The 23540-nt window shown below is 48.4% G+C and overlaps 1 protein-coding gene across 1 annotated transcript in view; it reads left to right on the top strand.

Annotated features, from left to right (window-relative positions):
* The first annotated feature begins 289 nt into the window (after positions 1-289).
* LOC144674677 (IQ motif and ankyrin repeat domain-containing protein 1-like) overlaps positions 290-23540 on the top strand; it is a 90504-nt gene continuing 67253 nt past the window's right edge. The window contains exons 1-5 of the mRNA XM_078535921.1: positions 290-310; positions 3215-3379; positions 9940-10131; positions 17767-17892; positions 21042-21181. Of these exons, the coding sequence (XP_078392047.1) occupies positions 290-310; positions 3215-3379; positions 9940-10131; positions 17767-17892; positions 21042-21181 (644 nt within the window). The remainder of the gene's footprint in view (positions 311-3214; positions 3380-9939; positions 10132-17766; positions 17893-21041; positions 21182-23540) is intronic.

Below are 23540 nucleotides of genomic sequence, written 5' to 3'. Positions count from 1 at the left end.
ATATCCTGCTCCCGCTTTCTCCCCATATCCTTTGATCCCTTTCACCCCAAGAGCTATATCTAACTCCTTCCTGAAAACTCGAAAAGTTAACTCTGTTTCTCTCTCCAAGATGCTACACGTTTCAATCAGCTATACTTTTCTGCCCTGCGTGGCATATGTTTGAATCATGTGCGATCTCTGTCTTCCCACAGAGAGGTCTGCCGTCACCATCCAGTGTGCTTGCCGTCAGTATCTTGCACGGAAGGAAAGGACCAAACGTCTGAAGGAGAAGGAGAACAATGAGGAATTAATGGAGCAGCTTCAGAGAGAGGTGGGGTATCCACAATAGGCCAGGAGATTCTCCTCACCTACTCAGCCAGCCCCTTCTACACTCCCTGTATGTTATAGCCAATCACCTTCCACACTCTCTATTCCAGTTTCCTGGTCAATATTTATCCCTCAATCCACATCACAGAAACAGATTATCTCATCATGTATCACGTTCCGGTTTCAGGGAGCTTGCTGAGCATAAATGGGCTTTTTAAAAATTTGGTCATGGGGGTGTCGCTGGCTGGGCCAGCATTTATTGCCCATTCCTAATTGCCCTTCTTCAGAGGGCATTTAAGAGTCAACCACATTACTATGTGTCTAGGGTCACATGTAGGCCAGACCAGGTAAGGACGACAGACTAAAGAGCATCAGTGAGTCAGATGGGTTTTTACAACAATCGACAATGGCTTCGTGGTCATCATCAGACTGTTAATTCCAGCTTTTTATTCACCATCTGCTGTGGTGGGATTCATACCCAAATCCTCAGAACATTACCCTGGGTCTCGGAAATACTAGTCCAGTGACAATACCACTACACCACTGCCTCCTCTGGCTGCCATGTTTCCTCCATTACACAAGTGACTCTCTTTTCATGTAACATCGTCATTGTTTCAAGATGGTTTAATCAAAGCTCATATCATAATATCACTATGATAGGTCAAGGCAAGGAGGCAGGCCACAAGAGCATCATTGGCCAGCAAAGGTTCACCAGACTGATTCCTGGGATGGCAGGACTGTCGAATGAGGAGGGATTGGGTCAACTAGGCCTGTATTCATTGGAGTTTAGAAGAATGAGAGGGGATCTCATTGAAACATATAAAATTCTGACAGGGATAGACAGACTGGATGCAGGGATGATGTTTCCTCTGGCTGGGGGGGTCTAGAACAAGGGGCCACAGTCTCAGGACCATTTAGGACTGAGATGGGGAGAAATTTCTTCACTCAGAGGGTGGTGAACCTGTGGAATTCTCTACCACAGAGGCTGTGGGGGCCAAGTCACTGAATATATTTAAGAAGGAAATAGATTTCTAGACACTAAAGGAGTCAAGGGACATGGGGAGAGAGCGGGAGTTTGGCGTTGAGATAGAGAATCAGCCATGATCAAATTGAATTGTGGAGCAGGCTTGAAGGGCCGAATAGCCTACTCCTGCTCCTTCTATGTTTCTATATAGCCAACTTAGCTAACCTCCCCCAAAAAGTGACCACACTTAAAAAGTACGTCATTGACTGTAAAACGCTTTGGGGCGCCTGGTGGTCACTAATTAAATGCAGGTCTTTTTTTCACTTTCAGTGACTCTGCCTAGTTATTTAACCTCCTCTGATAATATCTGACTCAATCTCAGGGCCAGAATGTTCCAAAGCATTTTACAATCTATGAAACACTTTTTTTAACAGTACTCACTTTCTAATGAAGAAAACACAGCAGCCAATAGACTCATAGAAAACTCCCAAAAACATTAATGTGATAATAACCAGATAATCTGTTTTAGTGATATTAGTTGAGGGATAAATATTGGCCAGGCCAGCAGGAGAACTCCAATGGTTTCCTTTGAACTAGTGCCATAGGATCTATTGCATCCATCTGACAAGGCAGACAGATTTAACAGCTCATCTGAAAGACAGTGCAACACTCCCTCAAATCCTGACCTTCTGACAATACGGCAACACGGTAATGCCCCACCAACAGTGCAACACTCCCTCAGTACTGACCCTCGGACAGTGCACCACTCCCTCAGTACTGACCCTCCGGCAGTGCAGCACTTCCTCAGTACTGACCCTCAGACAGTGCAGCACTCCCTCAGTACTGACCCTCTGACAGTGCAGCGCTCCCTCAGTACTGACCCTCCGATAGTGCAGCGCTCCCTCAGTACTGACCCTCCGACAGTGCAGCGCTCCCTCAGTACTGACCCTCCGACAGTGCAGCGCTCCCTCAGTACTGACCCTCCGACAGTGCAGCGCTCGCTCAGTACTGACCCTCTGACAGTGCAGCGCTCCCTCAGTACTGACCCTCCGACAGTGCAGCGCTCCCTCAGTACTGACCCTCCGACAGTGCAGCGCTCCCTCAGTACTGACCCTCTGACAGTGCAGCGCTCCCTCAGTACTGACCCTCTGACAGTGCAGCGCTCCCTCAGTACTGACCCTCTGACAGTGCAGCACTCCCTCAGTACTGACCCTCTGACAGTGCAGCACTCCCTCAGTACTGACCCTCTGACAGTGCAGCGCTCCCTCAGTACTGACCCTCTGACAGTGCAGCGCTCCCTCAGTACTGACCCTCTGACAGTGCAGCACTCCCTCAGTACTGACCCACTGACAGTGCAGCACTCCCTCAGTACTGACCCTCTGACAGTGCAGCACTCCCTCAGTACTGACCCTCTGACAGTGCAGCACTCCCTCAGTACTGCACTGGCTTCTGTAGCTGGGACTTAAATCCATGACCTCTTGACTCGAGTGCTAAACCATCGCCTACCCCTCTCTTATCTTTAACCTTGGTTTATTGAACATGTTGGGATCAATTGGCATTACTGTTTGATTTACAGGGCTGGATCCTGATTGATCAGTGTGATTGGCTCTTGTTAGCTGCTGTTAGGGGGAGGGGTGGTATGGTGGTAGTGTCACCAAACTAGTATTCTAGAGACCCAGGGTAATGCTCTGGGGACTGGAGTTCAATCCCACCATGCTATTTGTCATAAAAATCCCTCTGATTCACTAATACCCTTTAGGGAAGGAAATCTGCCGTCCTTACCTGGTCTGGCCTACATGTGACTCCAGACGCACAGCAATATGGTTGACTCTTAAATGCCCTCTGAACAAGGGCAGTTAGGGATGGGCAATAAATGCTGGCCTAGCCAGCACTGCCATAGCCCATGAACAAATTTAAAAAACGAACCTTTTGTCTTTCTGCCAGGCTTTCATTGCTCTGGTGAAGAGAGAGCAGGAGGCAGCAGCGAAGGAACGTGAAAAAGAAGAGAAGGAACGAAAGCAGAGACAGGAGGAGCAAAAACGCAGGACCCAGATGTTGGAAGCGGCCTTCGATGGAGATGTAGATGAGATGAAGGCATTGTTAAAGGAGGTCAGGTGTAGCAGGGCATTTACAACAGGGCCTCTGAAACCACAACCAACTTCTGCTTGGTTCCCTGTCCCTGACTTTTAGCTGCTGGACCTTAAGCTCTGGAATTCCTTTCCTAAACCTCCCAAGACTGATAGGTCTTTGTTTACCAAAGATATTAAGGGCTATAAGGCAAATTAAGGCACCTACATGGGTTGTATGTAGATCAGCCATGATAGGATTGAATGGCAGAAGAGGCTCAAGGGGCTGAATGGCCTCCTGTTCCTATGTTCTTGCATTCCTAAAGTCAGACTCAAGGAAAAGTCAAGCCTGAGTTCCCAACTCTCCTTGGACATATTCCAGGAGGTTTCAGCAGATGACCTCCCACCTTTAACAGCAGGGCCAAGCAGCCTTTTCCCAGCTCCAGTAGTTTTATAACTGAGGAACAAAAGGGTTAAAACCTTTTGCCACATCTGGGAGGTTAACCTATAATTCCTGGACACTCCAAGACAATATCATGGAGCCGTACATTATCTCTCCCGGTGAGGGTGAGACCTGTCTTACTCCTTGGGCACTGTTCACAGTGCAGCTAAACATTGGAATGATGCCCTGGGTGATAAAGCAGAACTCAGCCATGCAGCATGGAACCTGTACATCAGTGAGAGTCAGCACCTCCGGGGAGGCAGACATATATAAACATACAAACATACAGAGTAGGCCACTCGGCCCCTCAAGCCTGCCCTGCCAGTCAACAAGATTATGGCTGATCTGCTTATAACCTCCTGCCTACCCCCAATAACCTTTCACCCCTTGCTTATCAAGAATCTATCTGCCTCTGCCTTAAAAATATTCAAAGACTCTGCTTCCACTGCCTTTTGAGGAAGAGAGTTCCAAAGACTCACTACCCTCTGAGAAAAAAATTCTCCTCACCACTGTCTTAAATGAGCAACTCCTGATTCCTAAACAGTGACCCTGCTAACACTTCCAATGCATTTATATCTTTCCTCAAAGAAGAGACCAACACTGTACACAGTACTCCAGATGTGGTCTCACCTGTGTCCTATATAACTGAAGCATAATCTCCCTACTGTTGCATTGAATTTCCTAATTGCTTGCTGTACATAAGAACATAAGAAATAAGAATAGGAGTAGACCATTCGGCCCCTCTAGCCTGCTCTGCCATTCAATAAAATCATGGTTGATCTTATTGTGTTTCAATTTCCACATTCCCATCTATCCCCGATAACCTTTGATTCACTTGCCAATCTACCAAGTCGCACAACCCTCTGAGAGAAAAAAATTCTCCTCATCTCCGTCCTAAAAGGGAGGCCCCTAATTTTAAAACAGTGCCCCCTAGTTCTGAATTCACCCACAAGAGGAAACATCCTTTCCACGTCCACCTTGTCAAGGCCGTTCAGGATCTTGTATACTTCAATCAAATCACCCCTCACTCTTCTAAACTCCAGTGGAAACAAGCCCAGTCTGTCCAACCTTTCCTCATAAGACAACCCACTCATTCCAGGTGTCAATCTAGTAAACCTCCTCTGAACAGCCTCCAATGCATTTACATCCTTCCTTAAATAAGGAGACAAAAACTGCACACAGTATTCGAGGTGCGGTCTCACCAATGCCCTGTATAACTGAAGCATAACATCCTTACTTTTATGTTCAATCCCTTTCATAGTAAAGGATAGCATTCCATTAGCCTTCTTAATTATTTGCTGTGCCTGCATACTAACTTTTTGTGACTTGTGTGCTAGAACACCTAGATCCCTCTGCAGCTCAGAATTATGCAGTCGTTCTCCATTTAAGTAATGCTCTGCTTTTTTGTTCTTCCTGCCAAAGTGAACAACTTCACATTTTCCCACCTTAAGCTCCATTTGCCAGATCTTTGCCCATTCACTCAACCTATCTATATCCATCTGCAACCTCCTCATGTCCTCTTCACAACATACTTTTCTACCTATCTTTGTGTCTTCTGCAAATTTAGCTACCATGTCTTTGTTCCCCTCATCTAAGTCCTACACTATGGCTGCTGTTAGGGGGCCTGTAGACCACTCCTGCTAATGACCTTGTTCCCCTAGAATTCCTCATCTCCACCCAAACCAATTCTACATCCTGATCTCTTGAACGAAAGCCATCTCTAACTATTGCACCAATGCCCTCTTTGATTAACAGTGCTATCCCTCCACCTTTACCTAGATTCCTATTCGTCTCGAATGTCATGTACCCCTTAATATTCAGGACCCAATCCTTATCATCCTGCAGCCACATCTTCGTAATTGCTAACAGGTCATATTTATTTACTTCAACATGGGCCATCAATTCATTTACTTTGTTATGAATGCTACGCACATTCAGATAGAGAGCCTTCAGTTTTGTCTTTTTGTTACCTTTGTAACATGTCGTCATGACTGTTGATGTATTCTTAGGTTTTTTTCTCTCTGTCCCTTTCAGCCATCCTCTGACCCTCATTTCTCATGTTACTATTTTAATCTCTTGTCTTGACTCCACCCCTTGAATTGCTACCTCTACCCAAGTTTGATCCCTCACCTCTCTTGTTTAGTTTAAAGCCCTCTCTACTTCCCTCATTATGTGATTTGCGAGGACACTCATCCCAGCACGGTTCAGGTGTCAACCGTCCCAATGGTACAGCCCCCACTTTCCCCAGTACTGGTGTCAGTGCCCCACAAACCGGAACCCACTTCTCCCACACCAGTCTCTGAGCCAAGCTTTGGTCTCTCTAATCTTATTTGCCCTATGCCAATTTGCATGTGGCTCAGGTAATAATCCAGAGATTATTACCTATGAAGTTCTGCTTCTTAATTTGGTACCCAGCTCCTCATATTGACTTTGCAGAACCTCTTTCCTAGTTCTACCTATGTCATTGGTACCCACATGGACCATGACAACTGGATCTTCCTCCTCCCGCTGCAAATTCCTTTCCAGCCCTGAGCAGATGTCCTGAATCCTGGCACCGGGTGGGCAGCACAGCTCAAGCTGCTGACACTTTCTGCAGATGTGTTTGTCCTGGATCGCCTTGGCTTCCAAAAGCTCCCGCATCCCACAGCTGCAACATAACACCTGGCCTGCCATTCTAACTTATGTTATTTAGTTAATTTACTTTAATTACTTTCTTCCTATGTATTCTATATTTTACTGAGTTTATTGAATGCTAGTACCACTGACAACTAAAGGCTATATGCATCTTAACTACAAAGGTATGTGTCTTAGATCACAGAACCACACAGAATCACAGTGCAGAAGAGGCCCTTCAGCCCATCGAGTCTGCACCGACACGTGAGAAACACCTGACCTACCTACCTAATCCCATTTACCAGCACTTGGCCCATAGCCTTGAGTGTTATGATGTGCCAAGTGCTCATTCAGGTACTTTTTAAAGGATGTGAGGCAACCCACCTCCACCACCCTCCCAGGCAGCGCATTCCAGACCGTCACCACCCTCTGGGTAAAAAAGTTTTAACTCACATCCCCTCTCAACCTCCTGCCCCTCACCTTGAACTTATGCCCCCTCGTGACTGACCCTTCAACTAAGGGGAACAGCTGCTCCCTATCCACCCTGTCCATGCCCCTCATAATCTTGTACACCTCGATCAGGTCGCCCCTCAGTTTTCTCTGCTCCAATGAAAACAACCCAAGTCTATCCAACCTCTCTTCATAACTTAAACATCCTGGTGAATCTCCTCTGCACCCCCTTCAGTGCAATCACATCCTTCCTATAATGTGGCGACCAGAACTGCACACAGTACTCCAGCTGTTGGCTCACCAAGGTTCTATACAACTCCAACATGACCTCCCTACATTTGTAATCTATGCCTCGATTGATAAAGGCAAGTGCCCCATATGCCTTTTTCACCACCCCACTAACATGCCCCTCTGCCTTCAGAGATCTATGGACACACACGCCAAGGTCCCTTTGTTCCTCAGAACTTCCTAGTGCCATGCCGTTCATTGAATACTTCCTTGTCAAATTACTCCTTCCAAAGTGTATCACCTCACACTTTTCAGGGTTAAATTCCATCTGCTAGATGTTTGTTTAAATTACTTTATTTTTACTTTTTTTATCTTTATTGTTTTATTTTTATTTTAAAGTTTTCAAATTTTGGTTTATTATTTTAAAGTTTTAGTTCTTTTTATTTATAGATCTACCTGAACTCGCTTGTCCTTTGGCTGGTTTCTCACACACTGTCCCTTAGACTGAACACTTACTGGCCAATCAACTCACTAGCTTCCTGTGACATCACAGGTGCTTTTTCCCTTTCCCCCGACCACTGCCTCACAGTGAAATATGCACTGCTCAGCTCCACTCCACAGCTCCGCAGCTCAGTCTCCTGCAGGCCTGCCCCTCAGACCCTGACTGTCCCCCGCAGGCCTGCCCCTCAGACCCTGACTGTCCCCCGCAGGCCTGCCCCTCAGTCCCTGACTGTCCCCCGCAGGCCTGCCCCTCAGACCCTGACTGTCCCCCGCAGGCCTGCCCCTCAGACCCTGACTGTCCCCCGCAGGCCTGCCCCTCAGTCCCTGACTGTCCCCCGCAGGCCTGCCCCTCAGACCCTGACTGTCCCCCGCAGGCCTGCTCCTCAGACCCTGACTGTCCCCCGCAGGCCTGCCCCTCAGTCCCTGACTGTCCCCCGCAGGCCTGCCCCTCAGTCCCTGACTGTCCCCCGCAGGCCTGCCCCTCAGACCCTGACTGTCCCCCGCAGGCCTGCCCCTCAGTCCCTGACTGTCCCCCGCAGGCCTGCCCCTCAGTCCCTGACTGTCCCCCGCAGGTCTGCCCCTCAGCTCCTGACTGTCCCCCGCAGGCCTGCCCCTCAGCTCCTGACTGTCCCCCGCAGGCCTGCCCCTCAGCTCCTGACTGTCCCCCGCATGCCTGCCCCTCAGCTCCTGACTGTCCCCCGCAGGCCTGCTCCTCAGTCCCTGACTGTCCCCCGCAGGCCTGCCCCTCAGCTTCTGACTGTCCCCCGCAGGCCTGCTCCTCGGCTCCTGACTGTCCCCCGCAGGTCTGCCCCTCAGCTCCTGACTGTCCCCCGCAGGTCTGCCCCTCAGCTCCTGACTGTCCCCCGCAGGCCTGCTCCTCAGTCCCTGACTGTCCCCCGCAGGCCTGCCCCTCAGCTCCTGACTGTCCCCCGCAGGCCTGCCCCTCAGTCCCTGACTGTCCCCCGCAGGCCTGCCCCTCAGTCCCTGACTGTCCCCCGCAGGCCTGCCCCTCAGTCCCTGACTGTCCCCCGCAGGCCTGCCCCTCAGTCCCTGACTGTCCCCCGCAGGCCTGCTCCTCAGACCCTGACTGTCCCCCGCAGGCCTGCCCCTCAGTCCCTGACTGTCCCCCGCAGGCCTGCCCCTCAGTCCCTGACTGTCCCCCGCAGGCCTGCCCCTCAGTCCCTGACTGTCCCCCGCAGGCCTGCCCCTCAGTCCCTGACTGTCCCCCGCAGGCCTGCTCCTCAGTCCCTGACTGTCCCCCGCAGGCCTGCTCCTCAGTCCCTGACTGTCCCCCGCAGGCCTGCCCCTCAGTCCCTGACTGTCCCCCGCAGGCCTGCTCCTCAGTCCCTGACTGTCCCCCGCAGGCCTGCTCCTCAGTCCCTGACTGTCCCCCGCAGGCCTGCCCTCAGTCCCTGACTGTCCCCCGCAGGCCTGCCCCTCAGTCCCTGACTGTCCCCCGCAGGCCTGCCCCTCAGTCCCTCACTGTCCCCCGCAGGTCCACTCTGCTCCCACTCCCAACAAGTCAGGCCGCTCTGCAATCCCTGGTCTGTATTTATTGGCGCTCCTCAGCTCCTGACTGTCCCCCGCAGGCCTGCTCCTCAGTCCCTGACTGTCTCCCACAGGCCTGCCCCTCAGTCCCTGACTGTCTCCCTCAGGTCCGCTCTGCTCCGACTCCCGTCAAGGTGCAAAGTGTCTAACTCTTGTAACAGAGTATCAGGGATGAGAGAGCTCATTTGTGTGGAGTGCCTGGAGAAGCTGGGATTAAAGACAGCTTTAATAGAGGCCTTCAAAATTCTGAGGGGCTTTGATAGAGTAAATAAGGAGGAACAGATTCCAGTGACAGGTGGGTCAATAACCAGAGGGAAACAGATTCATGATAATTGGCACAAGATCCGGGGTTTGGAGTGGAGGAGGAAGGGGGGGAAATGTTTTTTTGTGAAGCAAGTTGTTGGATCTGGAATGCACTGCCTGAAAGGACAGTGGAAGCAGATTCAATCATAACTTTCCAAATAGAAGTGGATGGAAAGGAAAAATATCTGCAGGGCTGTGGGGGAAGAGGAGAGGAGCAAGATTAGCTGGATAGCTTTATCAAAGAACCAGCACAAGCACCATGGGTCAAAGGACCTTCTTCTGTCGTGTCTCATTTATGATCACACTGCTGCACAGCACCTCCAAAACATTTAGAAGTGCTCAATACCTGATTGATGATAGAGAGACAGAGACAGAGTCAAGAGAATCAGTGGAGGAGGATCTAGTAAGATCAAATCTCAGAGCCAGACATGCAGAATGGAGAATGAGGATGAGTAGATAAGCAGTCTGTGGATCCTGGGATGTTTTTCCACTTTGCTTCATTTCTATTTTTCCCACAGGTTTCTGAGCTGGACTCCAAAAATGGAATCGGAAATGATGAAATGGGGAAAGTGATTCGCCAACGCCACCAGTTAGCACTGGCTGACTGCGCCGACGCCCACGGCAATACACCTCTGTCAGAGGCCTCTGGCGGGGGGCATCCTGAGGCCATTAAGTTCTTGATTGAGAAAGGAGCTAATCCAAACTCAAAGGTATAGGGCAGTTAGTGATGGAGAAAACTTTGGTCATGACCTTTCACCTCTCATCCTGCAATGTAAGTTCACGGAGCAGGTGCTAATTTCATCAGAGACAGGTTTTTGCTGTGTCGCATATGTCCCCATGTGTCTCTTCATGTGCCTCTGTGTGTCTCTCTGTGTGACCCTGTGTGTCTCTCTTCATGTCCACGTGTTTCTCTCTATATGTTCCTGTGTAACTGTTTCCATGTGGCCCTGTGTGTCTCTGCGTGTGTCTATCTGTATATTCCTGTGTGTCTCCCTGTGTCCCCACATGTGTTTCTCTGTGTTTCTCTCTGTGTGTACCCCATGTGTCTGTGCGTTCCCATGTGTTTCTCCATGTGTTCCTATGTTCCTCTCTATGTATCTCTCCATGTGCACCCCATGTGTCCCTACGTGCATTCCTATGTGTCTCTCTGTGTGCCCCCTTGTCCCAGTGTGTCTTGCTGTGTGTTTCCATGTGCCCTGATATCTCATTCCATGTGCCTCTCCATGTGTCCTCATGTGCCCCTGTGTACACTCCTGTATATCTCTGATGTGTCATAGGAACATAGGAGCAGGAGTAGGCCACTCAGCCCATTGAGCCTGCTCTGCCATTCAATTAGGTCATGGCTGATCATCTACCTCAATGCCACCTTCCTGCATCATCCCCATACCCCTTGATGCCATTGGCATTGTTGTGACCATAGCCGATGTTAATTGCAACGCAAACCAATTCCCAGAGGGAAACTTGGTTTACGGACGATACCCTTCTTTTCTGGTAAACGAGAAGAAGGCATACTGATCTCAGCAGCAAGAGTCCAGTGACACTTTTGGGATTAAAAAAATTAAAAGCAAAAGTTTTATTAACAAGAATAAAAGAAAACTTAAGCACACAAGATTGCAGTTGCATAGTTAAACTTAGTCTTACAAAACATTCCCCCAAGGAAGACTCTCTCCTTTTTCAGACCCACAAGTAAACACCTTCCAGACAACACTCCCTTATAGATGTCTAACTATAAAAATCCAGTAATATTACCCAAGGCAAACTGCTGTAGCTTCAATAAAGGCATACCCTAACCCTCTAACCCTCTTCCACACTGCTGTGGAAATCCAAACTTCAGAATAAAATTGATTTTTGCAGCCCAAGACTTTTCTGGCTTGACTGGATGGCTGATTCAAACTGCATCCTCACCCAGCCCAGAGCTCCAGCTATAGATTCAGCTGCTATATCTCACAGCTCTAGCTCAACAGCTCAAACCGCAACTCAAACAGCTAACAATAACTCTAAAATACCCCTGTTCCCCTTTCATTTCAGATTCCATTGTTCTCACACCTCTTTGAACCTCATATCCTTCCAAATATAAAGGATGTAATTTTCCGTGCCTGCTGGCATTGGCTGTGCCTGGCAGTGTGAGTGGACAATATGGCGAGAAGGCCAAAAATTGGTTTCACAATATTGTGAAACCAGTTTGCAATTGTATGCTCTGCCCGTCAATGGCGGGCTGTGTTTCCTGCCTTCAGACATCAGGAACCTCATTATAACATATCTACATATTATAAGCCCATCCACCGGAATCACCCCCCACCCCCAACGCTGGATCATCTGCCTATGTCAGTGAGAAAACACAACAGTGCAGAATACGTTTTGACAAGTGTGACTTGCAGAGGTCAAGACTCACTGTCAGGCCTTGTCCACATCATGGACATCAGAGGAGAAGAAGATGCTGGAGCTTGACAGCAACGGAGCCCTGGAGGAACAAGCACTGCATAGACATGGCTCCACTGCGAAACAGCTCAAAGAAGTTGGAAAGTCTCCGTTGAGGATCTACTCAATGGATGATGGTGGAGGGGGTGGAGAGGAAGGTCCAGCTGTGTTTGGGAGAGGAAAATGTACCGGTGATGGGGAGGGTGGGGGTGGGGGTGTGTGGAGAGGACGGTCCAGCTGTTTTTGGGAGAGGAAGATGTACCAGTGGTGGTGGGGAGGGGGGGGGGGGGGGGGGCGGTGGGGGGTGTGTGGAGAGGAAGGTCCAGCTGTGTTTTGGAGAGGAAGATGTATCATTTTCTTGGTCCTCTTTTGCTGTGTTCTAAATTGCTCCCAATCTTCGGCTTACCATTTTTTCTGACATCCTTATAAGTCACTTCCTTTCATCAAATACAATTTTTAACTTCTTTTGTTAGCCAAACGTGTCCCCATGTGTCTCTCACTGTATGTACCTTTGTATTTTTTCATTCATTCACGGGATGTGGGCATCGCTGGCTGGGCCAGCATTTATTACCCATCCCTAGTTGCCCTTGAGAAGGTGGTGGTGAGCTGCCTTCTTGAACCGCTGCAGTCCCTGTGGTGTAGGTACACCCACAGCGCTGTTATGGAGGGAGTTCCAGGATTTTGACCCAGTGACAGTGAAGGAATGGTGATATATTTCCAAGTCAGGATGGTGAGTGACTGGGAGGGGAACTTCCAGGTGATGGGGTTCCCATGTGTCTGCTGCCCTTGTCCTTCTAGGTGGTAGCAGTCGTGGGTTTAGAAAGTGCTGTATAAGGAGCCTTAGTGAATTCTTGTAGTGCATCTTGTAGATGGTACACACTGCTGGTACAGTGCGTCGGTGGTGGAGGGAGTGAATGTTTGGGGATGTGGTGCCAATCAAGTGGGCTGCTCTGTCCTGGATGGTGTCAAGATTTTTGAGTGTTGTGGGAGCTGCACTCATCCAGGCAAGTGGAGAATATTCCTTCACACTCCTGACTTGAGTCAAAGGTCATGGATCAAACCCACTGTTTCAATGTAGAGCAATAACAACAACAGCTTTCAATTATATAGCCGCCTTTAATGTAGGAAAAATTCCCAACATGGTTCACAGGAGCACTATCAAGCTAGATTTGACACTGAACCACATAAGGAGGTACTAAGAGAGGTAAAAGCTTGGTCAAAAGGTAGGTTTTAAGAAATGTCTTAATGGAAGGGAGAGAAGTAGAGAGGCAGAAAAGCTGAGGGAGGGAATCCCAGAGTTTAGGGCCCAGACAGTTGAGAAAATGGCCACCATGAGTGGAGTGAAGGAAATCAAAATCTAAGTTGACTCCTTTATCATTGTGTACAGTGTACATGTAGGTAAGAACTATGATCATGCACCCTGATTTCATTTCAGTATAGAAAGAGTACTGCACTGTCAGAGGGTCAGTACCGAGGGAGTGCTGCACTGTCAGAGGGTCAGTACCGGGGGAGCGCTGCACTGTCGGAGGGTCAGTACTGAGGGAGTGTTGCACTGTCGGAGGGTCAGTACTGAGGGAGTGCTGCACTATCGGAGGGTCAGTACTGAGGGAGTGCTGCACTGTCGGAGGATCAGTACTGAGGGAGTGCTGCACTGTCGGAGGGTCAGTACTGAGGGAGTGCTGCACTGTCAGAGGGTCAGTACTCAGGGAGCGCTGCACTGTCGTAGGGTCAGAATTGAGGGAGTGCTGCACTGTCAGAGGGTCAGTACCAGGGGAACACTGCACTGTCAGAGGGTCAGTACTGGGGGAGCGCTGCACTGTCAGATGGTCAGCACTGAGGGAGTGCTGCACTGTCAGAGAGTCAGTACTGAGGTAGTGCTGCACTGTCAGAGGGTCAGTACTGAGGGAATGCTGCACTGTTGAAGGGTCATAGACATAGAGTCATTGTCATAGTCATAGAGTTTTACAGCATGGAAAGATGCCTTTCGGCCCATCATATCTGTGCTGGTCATCAAGCCCCTATCTACTCTAGTCCCATTTTCCAGCACATGGCCCGGAGCCCTGTATGCTATGATGTTTCAAATGCTCATCTAAATACTTCTTAAATGCTGTGAGGATTATACAGCTTCACCATAACCTCCCTGCTCTTGTATTCATTGACTTGACTAATGAAGACAAGTATCCCATAAGCCTTCTTAACCACCTTATCTACCTGTGCTGCTGCCTTCAGGGATCTATGGACATGTAAACCAAGGTCCCTCTGATCATCTGTACTTCCTAGGGTCCTACCATTTGTTGTGTATTCCCTCCCAAAATGCATCACCCCACACTTCTCAGGATTAAATTCCATTTGCCACTGCTCTGCCCATCTTACCAGCCCATCTATATTGTCCTGTAATCTAAGGCTTTCCACCTCACTATTTACAACACCACCAATTTTCGTGTAATCTGCAAAATTACTGATCACACCTCCTATATTTATGTCTAAATCATTAATGTACAATACAAACAGCAAGGGTCCCAGCACCAATCCCTGTGGTACACCACTGGACACAAGCTTCCAGTCACAAAAACAACCTTCGACCATCACCTTCTGCCTCCTGCCACTAAGCCAATTTTAGATCCAATTTGCCAAATAGCCCTGGATCCAATGGTCTCCTACCTTCTTGGTCATTCTCCCATGTGGGACCTTGTCAAGAGCTTTACTGAAGCCCATGTACACTACAGCAACCGCACTACCCTCATCTACACACCTAGTCACCTCCTCGAAAAATTCAATAACATTTGTTAGACATGATCTCCCCCTGACAAAGCCATGCTGACTATCCCTGATTAATCCTTGCCTCCCCAAGTGGAGATTAATTCTACCCCTCAGTGCTGAGGTCAGTACTGAGGGAGTGCTGCACTGTCAGAGGGTCAGTGCTGAGGGAGTGCTGTACCGTCAGAGGGTCAATACAGAGGGAATGCTGCACTGTCGGAGAGTCAGTACTGAGGGATTGGTGCACTTTCGGAGGGTCAGTGCTGAGGGAGTGCTGCACTGTCATAGAGTCAGGACTGAGGGAATGCTGCACTGTCAGAGGGTCAATACAGAGGGAATGCTGCACTGTTGGAGAGTCAGTACTGAGGGAGTGCTGCACTGTCGGAGGGTCAGTACTGAGGGAGTGCTACACTGTCATAGAGTCAGGACTGAGGGAATGCTGCACTGTCAGAGGGTCAATACAGAGGGAATGCTGCACTGTCGGAGGGTCAGTACTGAGGGAGTGCTGCACTGTCAAGGGGTCAGTACTCAGGGAGCCCTGCACTGTCGAAGGGTCAGTACTGAGGGAACTTTGCACTGTTGGGGGCGCTGTAAGTTTGAGGGTAAATTCCAATTTTGCCTTTATGTTCAATTTAAAGATCTGTTTGCATTCTTGAACAGTGAACAGGAGAGTTTTTCTAGTGACCTTTTCAAATTCAGCCCTCAACCAGCAGAAGTGATTCGCTGATCATGCCTGTGTTACTACCAGTGGGCATTGCTGGGTGTAGGATGGTGACTGTGTTTGTCAGTATGACCCCCTTTGAGCAGATTGAGTCATTCATTGTACGAGATATTCTTGAAACAGTTTCTCAGAGGGGTGGAAGGTACTGTATATTTGTAAAAGATGTTGCTGCATGTGCCTGGTATAAACACTAACCTCACAGTCTCCCACACTTGCTGGAATGACACATGACCACACATCCAAAAGCTTGGTTTCTAATTTGGGGAATGAAAAGGACTGAGGTACCCAACATTCATTTATTCGTTAAGATTTTTTTTTTAATTATTCATTTACAGGATGTGTGCACCGCTGGCTAAGTCAGCGTTTATTGCCCATCCCTAGTTGCCCTTGAGAAGGTGGTGGTGAGCTGCCTTCTTCAACCGCTGCAGTCTATGTGGTGTAGGTACACCCACAGCGCTGTTAGGGAGGGAGTTCCAGGATTTTGACCCAGCGACAGTGAAGGAACGGCTGTTATATTTCCAATTCAGGATGGTGAGTGACTTGGAGGGGAACTTCCAGGTGGTGGTGTTCCCATCTATCTGCTGCCCTTGTCCTTCTAGATGGGAGTGGTCATGGGTTTGGAACGTGCTGACTAAAGAGCCTTGGTGAATTCCTGCAGTGCATCTTGTGGATGGAATGCACTGCTGCTACTGTTCGTTGGTGGTGAGGGAGTGAATGTTGAAGGTGTTGTATAGGGTCCCAGTCAAGCGGGCTGCATTGTCCTGGATTGTGTTGAGCTTTTTCAGTGTTAGTAGAGCTACACTCTGCAGCTCTGCATCCTTGGAGCTACACCATCTGCAAGTTCCCCTCCAAGCCACACACCATCCTGACCTGGAGCTAAAAGTCCATTCCTTCGTTGTCACTGTGTTATATTCCTGGAATTCCCTTCCTAACTGTACTGTGGGAGTACCGGTGACACATGGAATGCAGTGGTTCATGAAGGCAGCTCACCATCACCTTCTCAAGAGCTGTTAGCAATGGGCATTTCCAGCGATGCCCACATCCCAGGAAAGAATAAAATACAGGTGTGACTGGGGCAAGGGAAACTTTAGGCCCTAATTGTCACACCTCAAGAGACCCTGTGCTAGATCTTCTCTCCATGCGCAGTGTGTTTGGTGTGTATGCTTACTGTCTGTTTTGTGTGTGTGTGTGTGTGTGAGTGTGTGTCCTGCCTATGGATGTTTTGTGTGTGTTTTTGTCCAATGTGTGTACATGTGTGTTCTGTATATGAGTGCTCTGTGTGTGTGTTTTTTTTATTCATTCACGGGAAGTGGGTGTCGCTGGCTGGGCCAGCATTTATTGCCCATGACTAATTGCCCTTGAGAAGGTGGTGGTGAGCTGCCTTCTTGAACCGCTGCAGTCCATGTGGTGTGGGTACACCCACAGCGCTGTTAGGGAGGAAGTTCCAGGATTTTGACCCAGTGACAGTGCAGGAATGGCGATATATTTCCAAGTCAGGATGGTGAGTAACTTGGAGGGGAACTTCCAGGTGGTGGTGTTCCCATCTATCTGCTGCCCTTGTCCTTCTAGATGGTAGTGGTCGTGGGTTTGGAAGGTGCTGTCTAAGGAGCCTTGGTGAATTCCTGCAGTGCATCTTGTAGATGGTACACACTGCTGCTACTGTGCGTCGGTGGTGGAGGGTGTGAATGTTTGTGGATGTGGTGCCAATCAAGTGGACTGCTTTGTCCTGGATGGTGTCGAGCTGCTTGAGTGTTGTGGGAGCTGCACTCATCCAGGCAAGTGGAGAATATTTCATCACACTCCTGACTTGTGCCTTGTAGATGGTGGACAGGCTTTGGGAAGTCAGAAGGTGAGTTACTCATTGCAGGATTCCCAGCCTCTGACCTGCTTTTGTAGCCACAGTATTTATATGGCTGGTCCAGTTCAGTTTCTGGTCAAGGTGACCCCCAGGATGTTGATGGTGGGGGATTCAGTGATGGTAATGTCATTGATGACAAGGGGCGATGGTTAGATTCTCTGTTGTTGGAGATGGTCATTGCCTGGCACTTGTGTGGTGCGAATGTTACTTGCCACTTGTCAGCCCAAGCCTGGATATTGTCCAGGTCTTGCTGCATTTGGACATGGACTGCTTCAGTATCTGAGGAGTCGTAAATGGTGCTGAACATTGTGCAATCATCAGCGAACATCCCCACTTCTGACCTTATGATGGAAGGAAAGTCATTGGTGAAGCAGCTGAAGATGGTTGGGCCAAGGACACTACCCTGAGGAACTCCTGCAGTGATGTCCAGTGTGTGAGTGTGAGCATATGTGTGTGTGTGTGTTTGTGTGAGAGAGTGTGTATGTGTGTGAGTGTGTATTGTGTATCTCTGTGACAGTGTATGTATGATGTATTCGAGTGTATATAGTTTAATCTATGACTGATTATTTTATTCTGATTTCTGTCTGTCAGGGTGCTTATGGAAGAACCCCACTGTACAGAGCAGCCTTTGGAGGACACCTGGCAGCACTTGAAACTCTGTTACAGTACGGAGGGGACCCTCGCATCTATGCAGAGGACGGCATCACACCTGAGGAGGTAACTAACTGGACTTGCCATATAAATACTGTGGCTACAAAAGCAAGTGAGAGGCTGGGAATTCTGCAGGGAATAATTAACCTCCTGACTCCCCAAAGCCTGTCCACCATCTACAAGGCACAAGTCAGGTGTTATGGACAGGAAGAGGTTTAATTTAAACAGCCCTGATTTGTCCTCTTATCAGAAAGGTCATAGAGTCATAGAGTTACACAGCACAGAAACAGCCCCTTCGGCCCATCGTGTCCGTGCCGGCCATCAAGCCCCTATCTATTCTAATCCCATTTTCCAGCACTTGGCCCATAGCCCGGTATGCTATGGTGTTTCAAATGCTCATCTAAATACTTCTTAAATATTGTGAGGAAAGGTGTTTTTGATTTTTGATTTACCCTTTATCAGTGGTGGCGCATTTTCAACCAACCCCTGTTTTGGAGTGATCCAATCCTCTAATGATAACACCACAGCAAACTCGAGATAAGGTGAAACAAGAGGGGTAGTTTATTTTACACACAAAATGCAGGAATGGTTTTCGCAATGTCCGCCCCTTTTTACATTCATACAATAAAAGAAGGATAAGGGAAAGAAAGAGGTTCAGAGCAAAGGCCACAATAACAATAAGAATTATAATTTCACGTGAGCCCTGAGCCCAGAATCAAAAAGTCCAGCGGTATATTCCTTCAGAGGTCGGCAGGCCGAAACTGTTGCAGGGGGATCCGCTTTCCCAGAGGCGATGATTTCCATGATGGAAGAAGACACGTAGAGATAAATTAGTCTTCCAGGCACAGATACAGGAGTTCAGATTTTCCATCGTTCCGTGTTCAGTAGTACACAGTGTAGATGAGGGCCAGGTAATTTAAAACCTGGACAGAGCTCTGGTCCTATTGCTGCTCTGTTAGGTGGTAAATGGCAGACAAAGCCTGGAGTCCTGTTTCTCTTCTGAGGTTAAACATTGACTGAAGATAAAACCCAAAAGCTGTATAATTAAAGCAATTCAAACAGTTCAAGTCTCGGTCATATGAAGGGCGGTTTCAGGTTGAGCTATTAAGCTGACTAGGTCCCTTGTTAAAACCCATTGTGTGTGAGCAGGTAGCTGTTGAACCATTAGCACAACTTTGGAGATGGGGAGTCACCTTTGTCCATAGCTGGCTGGTGCAGACGTCTTGCCTACTACCCTTTGTGTTGGCTTTACTAGAATATGTATACAATGCAAGGAATGTTACATTCCAGGGGTTTGATGTGTTAGCCTTTGTCTGTTTTTAAACTGCTCAGAAACTTCCAGGACTACTTCCATGTGGTCAGCGATGGCCATTTTATTAGTCCATCCATCTGTCCATTTTAAAAAAGAGCAGAATTTATAAAAAGAGAATAATGGAAGAGAAACAAATTTCTTTTAGATTTATTTCTTCTTGGTGGGGCACAGGAGTGTGATGGAATACTCCCCACTTGCCTGGATGAGTGCAGCTCTAACAACACTCAAGAAGCTCAACACCATCCTGGACAAGGCAGCCTGCTTGATTGGCACCCCATCCACAAACATTCACTCCCTCCACCACCGACGAACAGTAACAGCAGTGTGTACCATCTACAAGATACACTGCAGCAACTCCTTAGACAGCACCTTCCAAACCTGTGTCCCCTACCACCTAGAAGGACAAAGGCAGCAGATGCATGGGAACAGCACCATCTGCGAGCTTCCCTCCAATTCACTCACCATCCTGACTTGGAAATATATTGCCGTTCCTTCACTGTCACTGGGTCAAAATCCTGGAACTCCTTCCTTAACACTGTGGGTGTACCTACCCTGCATGGACTGCAGTGGTTCAAGAAGGCAGCTCACCACCACCTTCTCAAGGGCAATTAGAGCTGGGCAACAAATGCTAGCCTAGCCAGTGATACTTACACCCTATGAAAGAATAAAATACAGATGTGACTGGAGTAAGGTTGAAACTTTGGGCCCTAATTCTCAAACCCCATGATATCCCATGCTAGGCTGTGAGCCCTGTCACATTGGTGCATGGGCAGGTGTAAGCACATTGTTGGGGAACAGAGATTTTATACCCTACCTCTCCTGTGCTAGACTGTGTTGACCTGTTTTGAGTTGCTATGGGCTGTCAAGATTTGTACCAGGAAGTTTTGGACAACAACTTGCATTTGACATCAGGCCTTTAATGTAGTAAAATGTTACAATGTGCTTTTCAGGAGCATTACCAAACAAAATTGTGACACTGAGACACATAAAACAATGTTAGATCAAATGACCTAAAGCTTTGTCACAGAGGTTGGTTTTAAGCAGTGAGGGAGACAGGAGGAGAGATACAAAGAGGGAACTCCAGACTTTGCGTCCAAGCAGATATTCCCGTTGTTAACTGGATCCATGCTGGTTGGTGAAGTTAAAACTAAGCAGCTTTCTTTGCTGGAGAGAGTTTATTACTTCACAATCAACACTACTCCATTCCATATCCCAGCTATCTCCATTTGAAACTCTTTCGAGTTATCAACAGTCACAGATTGCAACTCTTTCGAGTACAATCACAGTTCTCCATTTCCGGGAGTGGGACATGAACCCACAACCCTCTGATTCAAAGGCGAGGGTGCTATGAACTGAGCCACAGCTGACACCTCCTATCTCCATTTGAAGGTGTACAAATACCCATCACCTGTTTAACAATATGTATTACCATTAAACTTTAACAAAGTAATTAGTAAGACATTGACATGCATTAATTTCCCCATGTCTCCAGCCGCCATTACGAACTGATCCTGGGACTCTGATTTAGGATTTACCCGTCAGTGAGATAACATCATTAAGATCATCTGTTTCCAAACGTTTGGGACTGTGAGATTGCAGCAGGATAAATCCAGATAGAATAGACTGGGTGCCCTGGGATTTCGTGGGACTGAATTATCAGAGAGGGGCTGGAGCTGAGGCAGGGCTACAGATTGTTAGAAGTGTTATCCTGCACCTAACCCAATGCAGTGACAGGCCTTGGATTGCTTGACAGTACTGCTAGAATGGTAACTGCTCTTTTGTCAGCGTTCCTACTCACTAAATATTATAAAGCAAGCACCTCTGTAGACAGATTGGGATTGGACTGGTGGAGTTATCTTGATTCATGTTTCACATGTCTCTTGTCTCTTGTGGTCCTGGGCAGATAGCATCCACAGATGCTGTCATAAAGATCCTTCACGAGTGGGACATCAGCACAACCGTGGCCCTTGGTGAAAAGATCGAAACAGAGAGGCAGCGGATATCAGCAGCCGAAGAGAAACTGACACTGGAGGAAACCAACAGGTGAGAAGTGCTGACAGTCTGGCGGCTGGTGGAACATCAGACACACTGTGGAAAACTGCTTCCTCCAGTTGAGCAGCTGGTCAATATATAGCTCACGGCAGAGTTCAGATATACAAACCCGTCCCCAGCTCCATCCTCGAGTGTCTGCTGAGTTCTAACGGGGTGAGAGAGGGAGGTGTGGAGCTGTAGCAGGAGGGAGGGAGGCTACCTGGCATTATTGCCCCTAAATTAGAGAGGGAACATTTCAGCAAGGGTTTGAACCCCTTATCATAATTGAATGCATGAGATCTTGATTGTCTTTGTGTGTACTGGGGTGTGTGTGTGTATATATATTCCTATGTGTGTGTATTTGTGTGAACTTATATGTGCATGTGTGTACCCCTGTATGCGTACTTATCCATGTGTTTGCGATATGGTGCACACGTGCGTGACGTTTGCTGATAATACCAAGTTAGGGTGCTTAGAAAATGCAGCAAACTGCTCAGCTGAGCAGAGTGGCAGTTTGTAAAATACAATTCAATGCAGAGTGATGTGAAGGAGATTCTCAACACAAAATCACAGGTCAGGGATGCAAAATTTCCAACACATTGTGGGACAAATTCCTGATGGTGAAACAGTGAATAAGGCAAGAATTCACCATAGTGACCCAGGAATGAAGGGTCATGATTAGGAAGGAAAAAAACCACTGGTGGCCCAATCTTCCTAATCCCTCTGAATTGGTGTTGGACAGGACCACTGCCTTCAAAGTGTGCCACCTCTGTCCAGAATTGCGCTGTCATCAGCTTTGATGGCTTTGGCCTCTGCCAGGTATTGGTCCAGCTGAGTCCCGATTGGGAAACCCCAAATATCCCAGGATGATGGAAATAGAGCAGAGAATCAGCAAAATGGGGATCTGCCCCCTGTTGCCTGACCTTTTGATCTACAAGGGGAGGCGATGATGTAGTGGTATTGTCACTGGACTAGTAATCCAGAGACCCAGGGTAATTCTCTGGGGTCCCGGTTTTGAATCCCACCACGGCAGATGGTGAATTTTGAATTCAATAAAAATCTGGAATTAGAAGTCCAATGATGTCCATGAAACAATTGTTGATGTTGTAAAAACCCATCTGGTTCACTAATGCCCTTTAGGGAAGGAAATCTATTGTCCTTACCTGGTCTGGCCCACATGTGACTCCAGACCCACAGCAATGTGGTTGACTCTGAAATGCCACTCACTCAGTTGTAACAAACCGTTACAAAGCCTCAAAAAAGGAACGAAACTGGATGGACCACCCGGCATCGACCTAGGCAGCGGAAGTGATAATGGCAATCTCAGCCCTGTCAACCCACCAAAGTCCTCCTTAATAATGTCTGGGGGGCTCGAGAGCTGGTCTCACAGACCAGTCAAGCAACAGCCTGACATAGTCATCCTCACGGAATCATACCTTAGAGATCATGTCCCAGACACCACCATCACCATCCCTGGGTATGTCCTGTTCCACCAGCAGGACAGACCCAGCAGAGGTGGCGGCACAGTGGTATACAGTCGGGAGGGAGTTGCCCTGGGCGTCCTCGACATCAACTCCAGACCCCATGAAGTCTCATGGCATCAGGTCAAACATGGGCAAGGAAACCTCCTGCTGATTACCACGTATCCCTCAGCTGATGAATCAGTGCTCCTCCATGTTGAACATCACTTGGAGAAAGCACTGAGGGTGGCAAGGGTACAGAATGTAACCTGGGTGGGGGACTTCAATGGGGGTGGGGTCTCCATCACTGAGAGTGGCTCGGTAGCACCACTACTGACCGACCTGGACAAGTCCTAAATGACGTAGCTGCTAGACTGGGTCTGCGGCAGGTGGTGAGGGAAATATCACACTTGAACTCACCCTCACCAACCTGCCTTCCGCAGGTACATCTGTCCATGACAGTACCGGTAGGAGTGACCACTGTACAGTTGCTGTGGAGACAAAGTCCCGCCTTCACATTGAGGATACCCTCCATCGTGTTGTGAGACACTACCACTGTGCTAAATAGGATAGCAACTCAAGTCTGGGCATCCATGAGGCGCTGTGGGCCATCAGCAGCAGAATTGTACTCGAACAAAATCTGTAACCTCGTGGCCAGGCATATCCCCCACTCTACCATTACCATCAAGCCTGGGAATCAACCCTGGTTCAATGAAGAGTGCAGGAGGGCATGCCAGGAGCAGCACCAGGCAGACCTAAAAATGAGGTGTCAACCTGGTGAAGCTATAACACAGGACTACTTGCATTCCAAACAGCATAAGCAGCAAGTGATAGACAGAGTTAAGCGATCCCACAACCAATGGATCAGATCTAAGCTCTGCAGTCCTGCTACATCCGGTCATGAATTTAAA

Source organism: Cetorhinus maximus, chromosome 3 (genome assembly GCF_964194155.1).
Source record: "Cetorhinus maximus chromosome 3, sCetMax3.hap1.1, whole genome shotgun sequence".
NCBI lineage: Eukaryota > Metazoa > Chordata > Chondrichthyes > Lamniformes > Cetorhinidae > Cetorhinus > Cetorhinus maximus.
The sequence above is the reverse complement of the archived record's forward strand: the minus strand, read 5'-3'. Positions and strand labels throughout refer to the sequence as shown.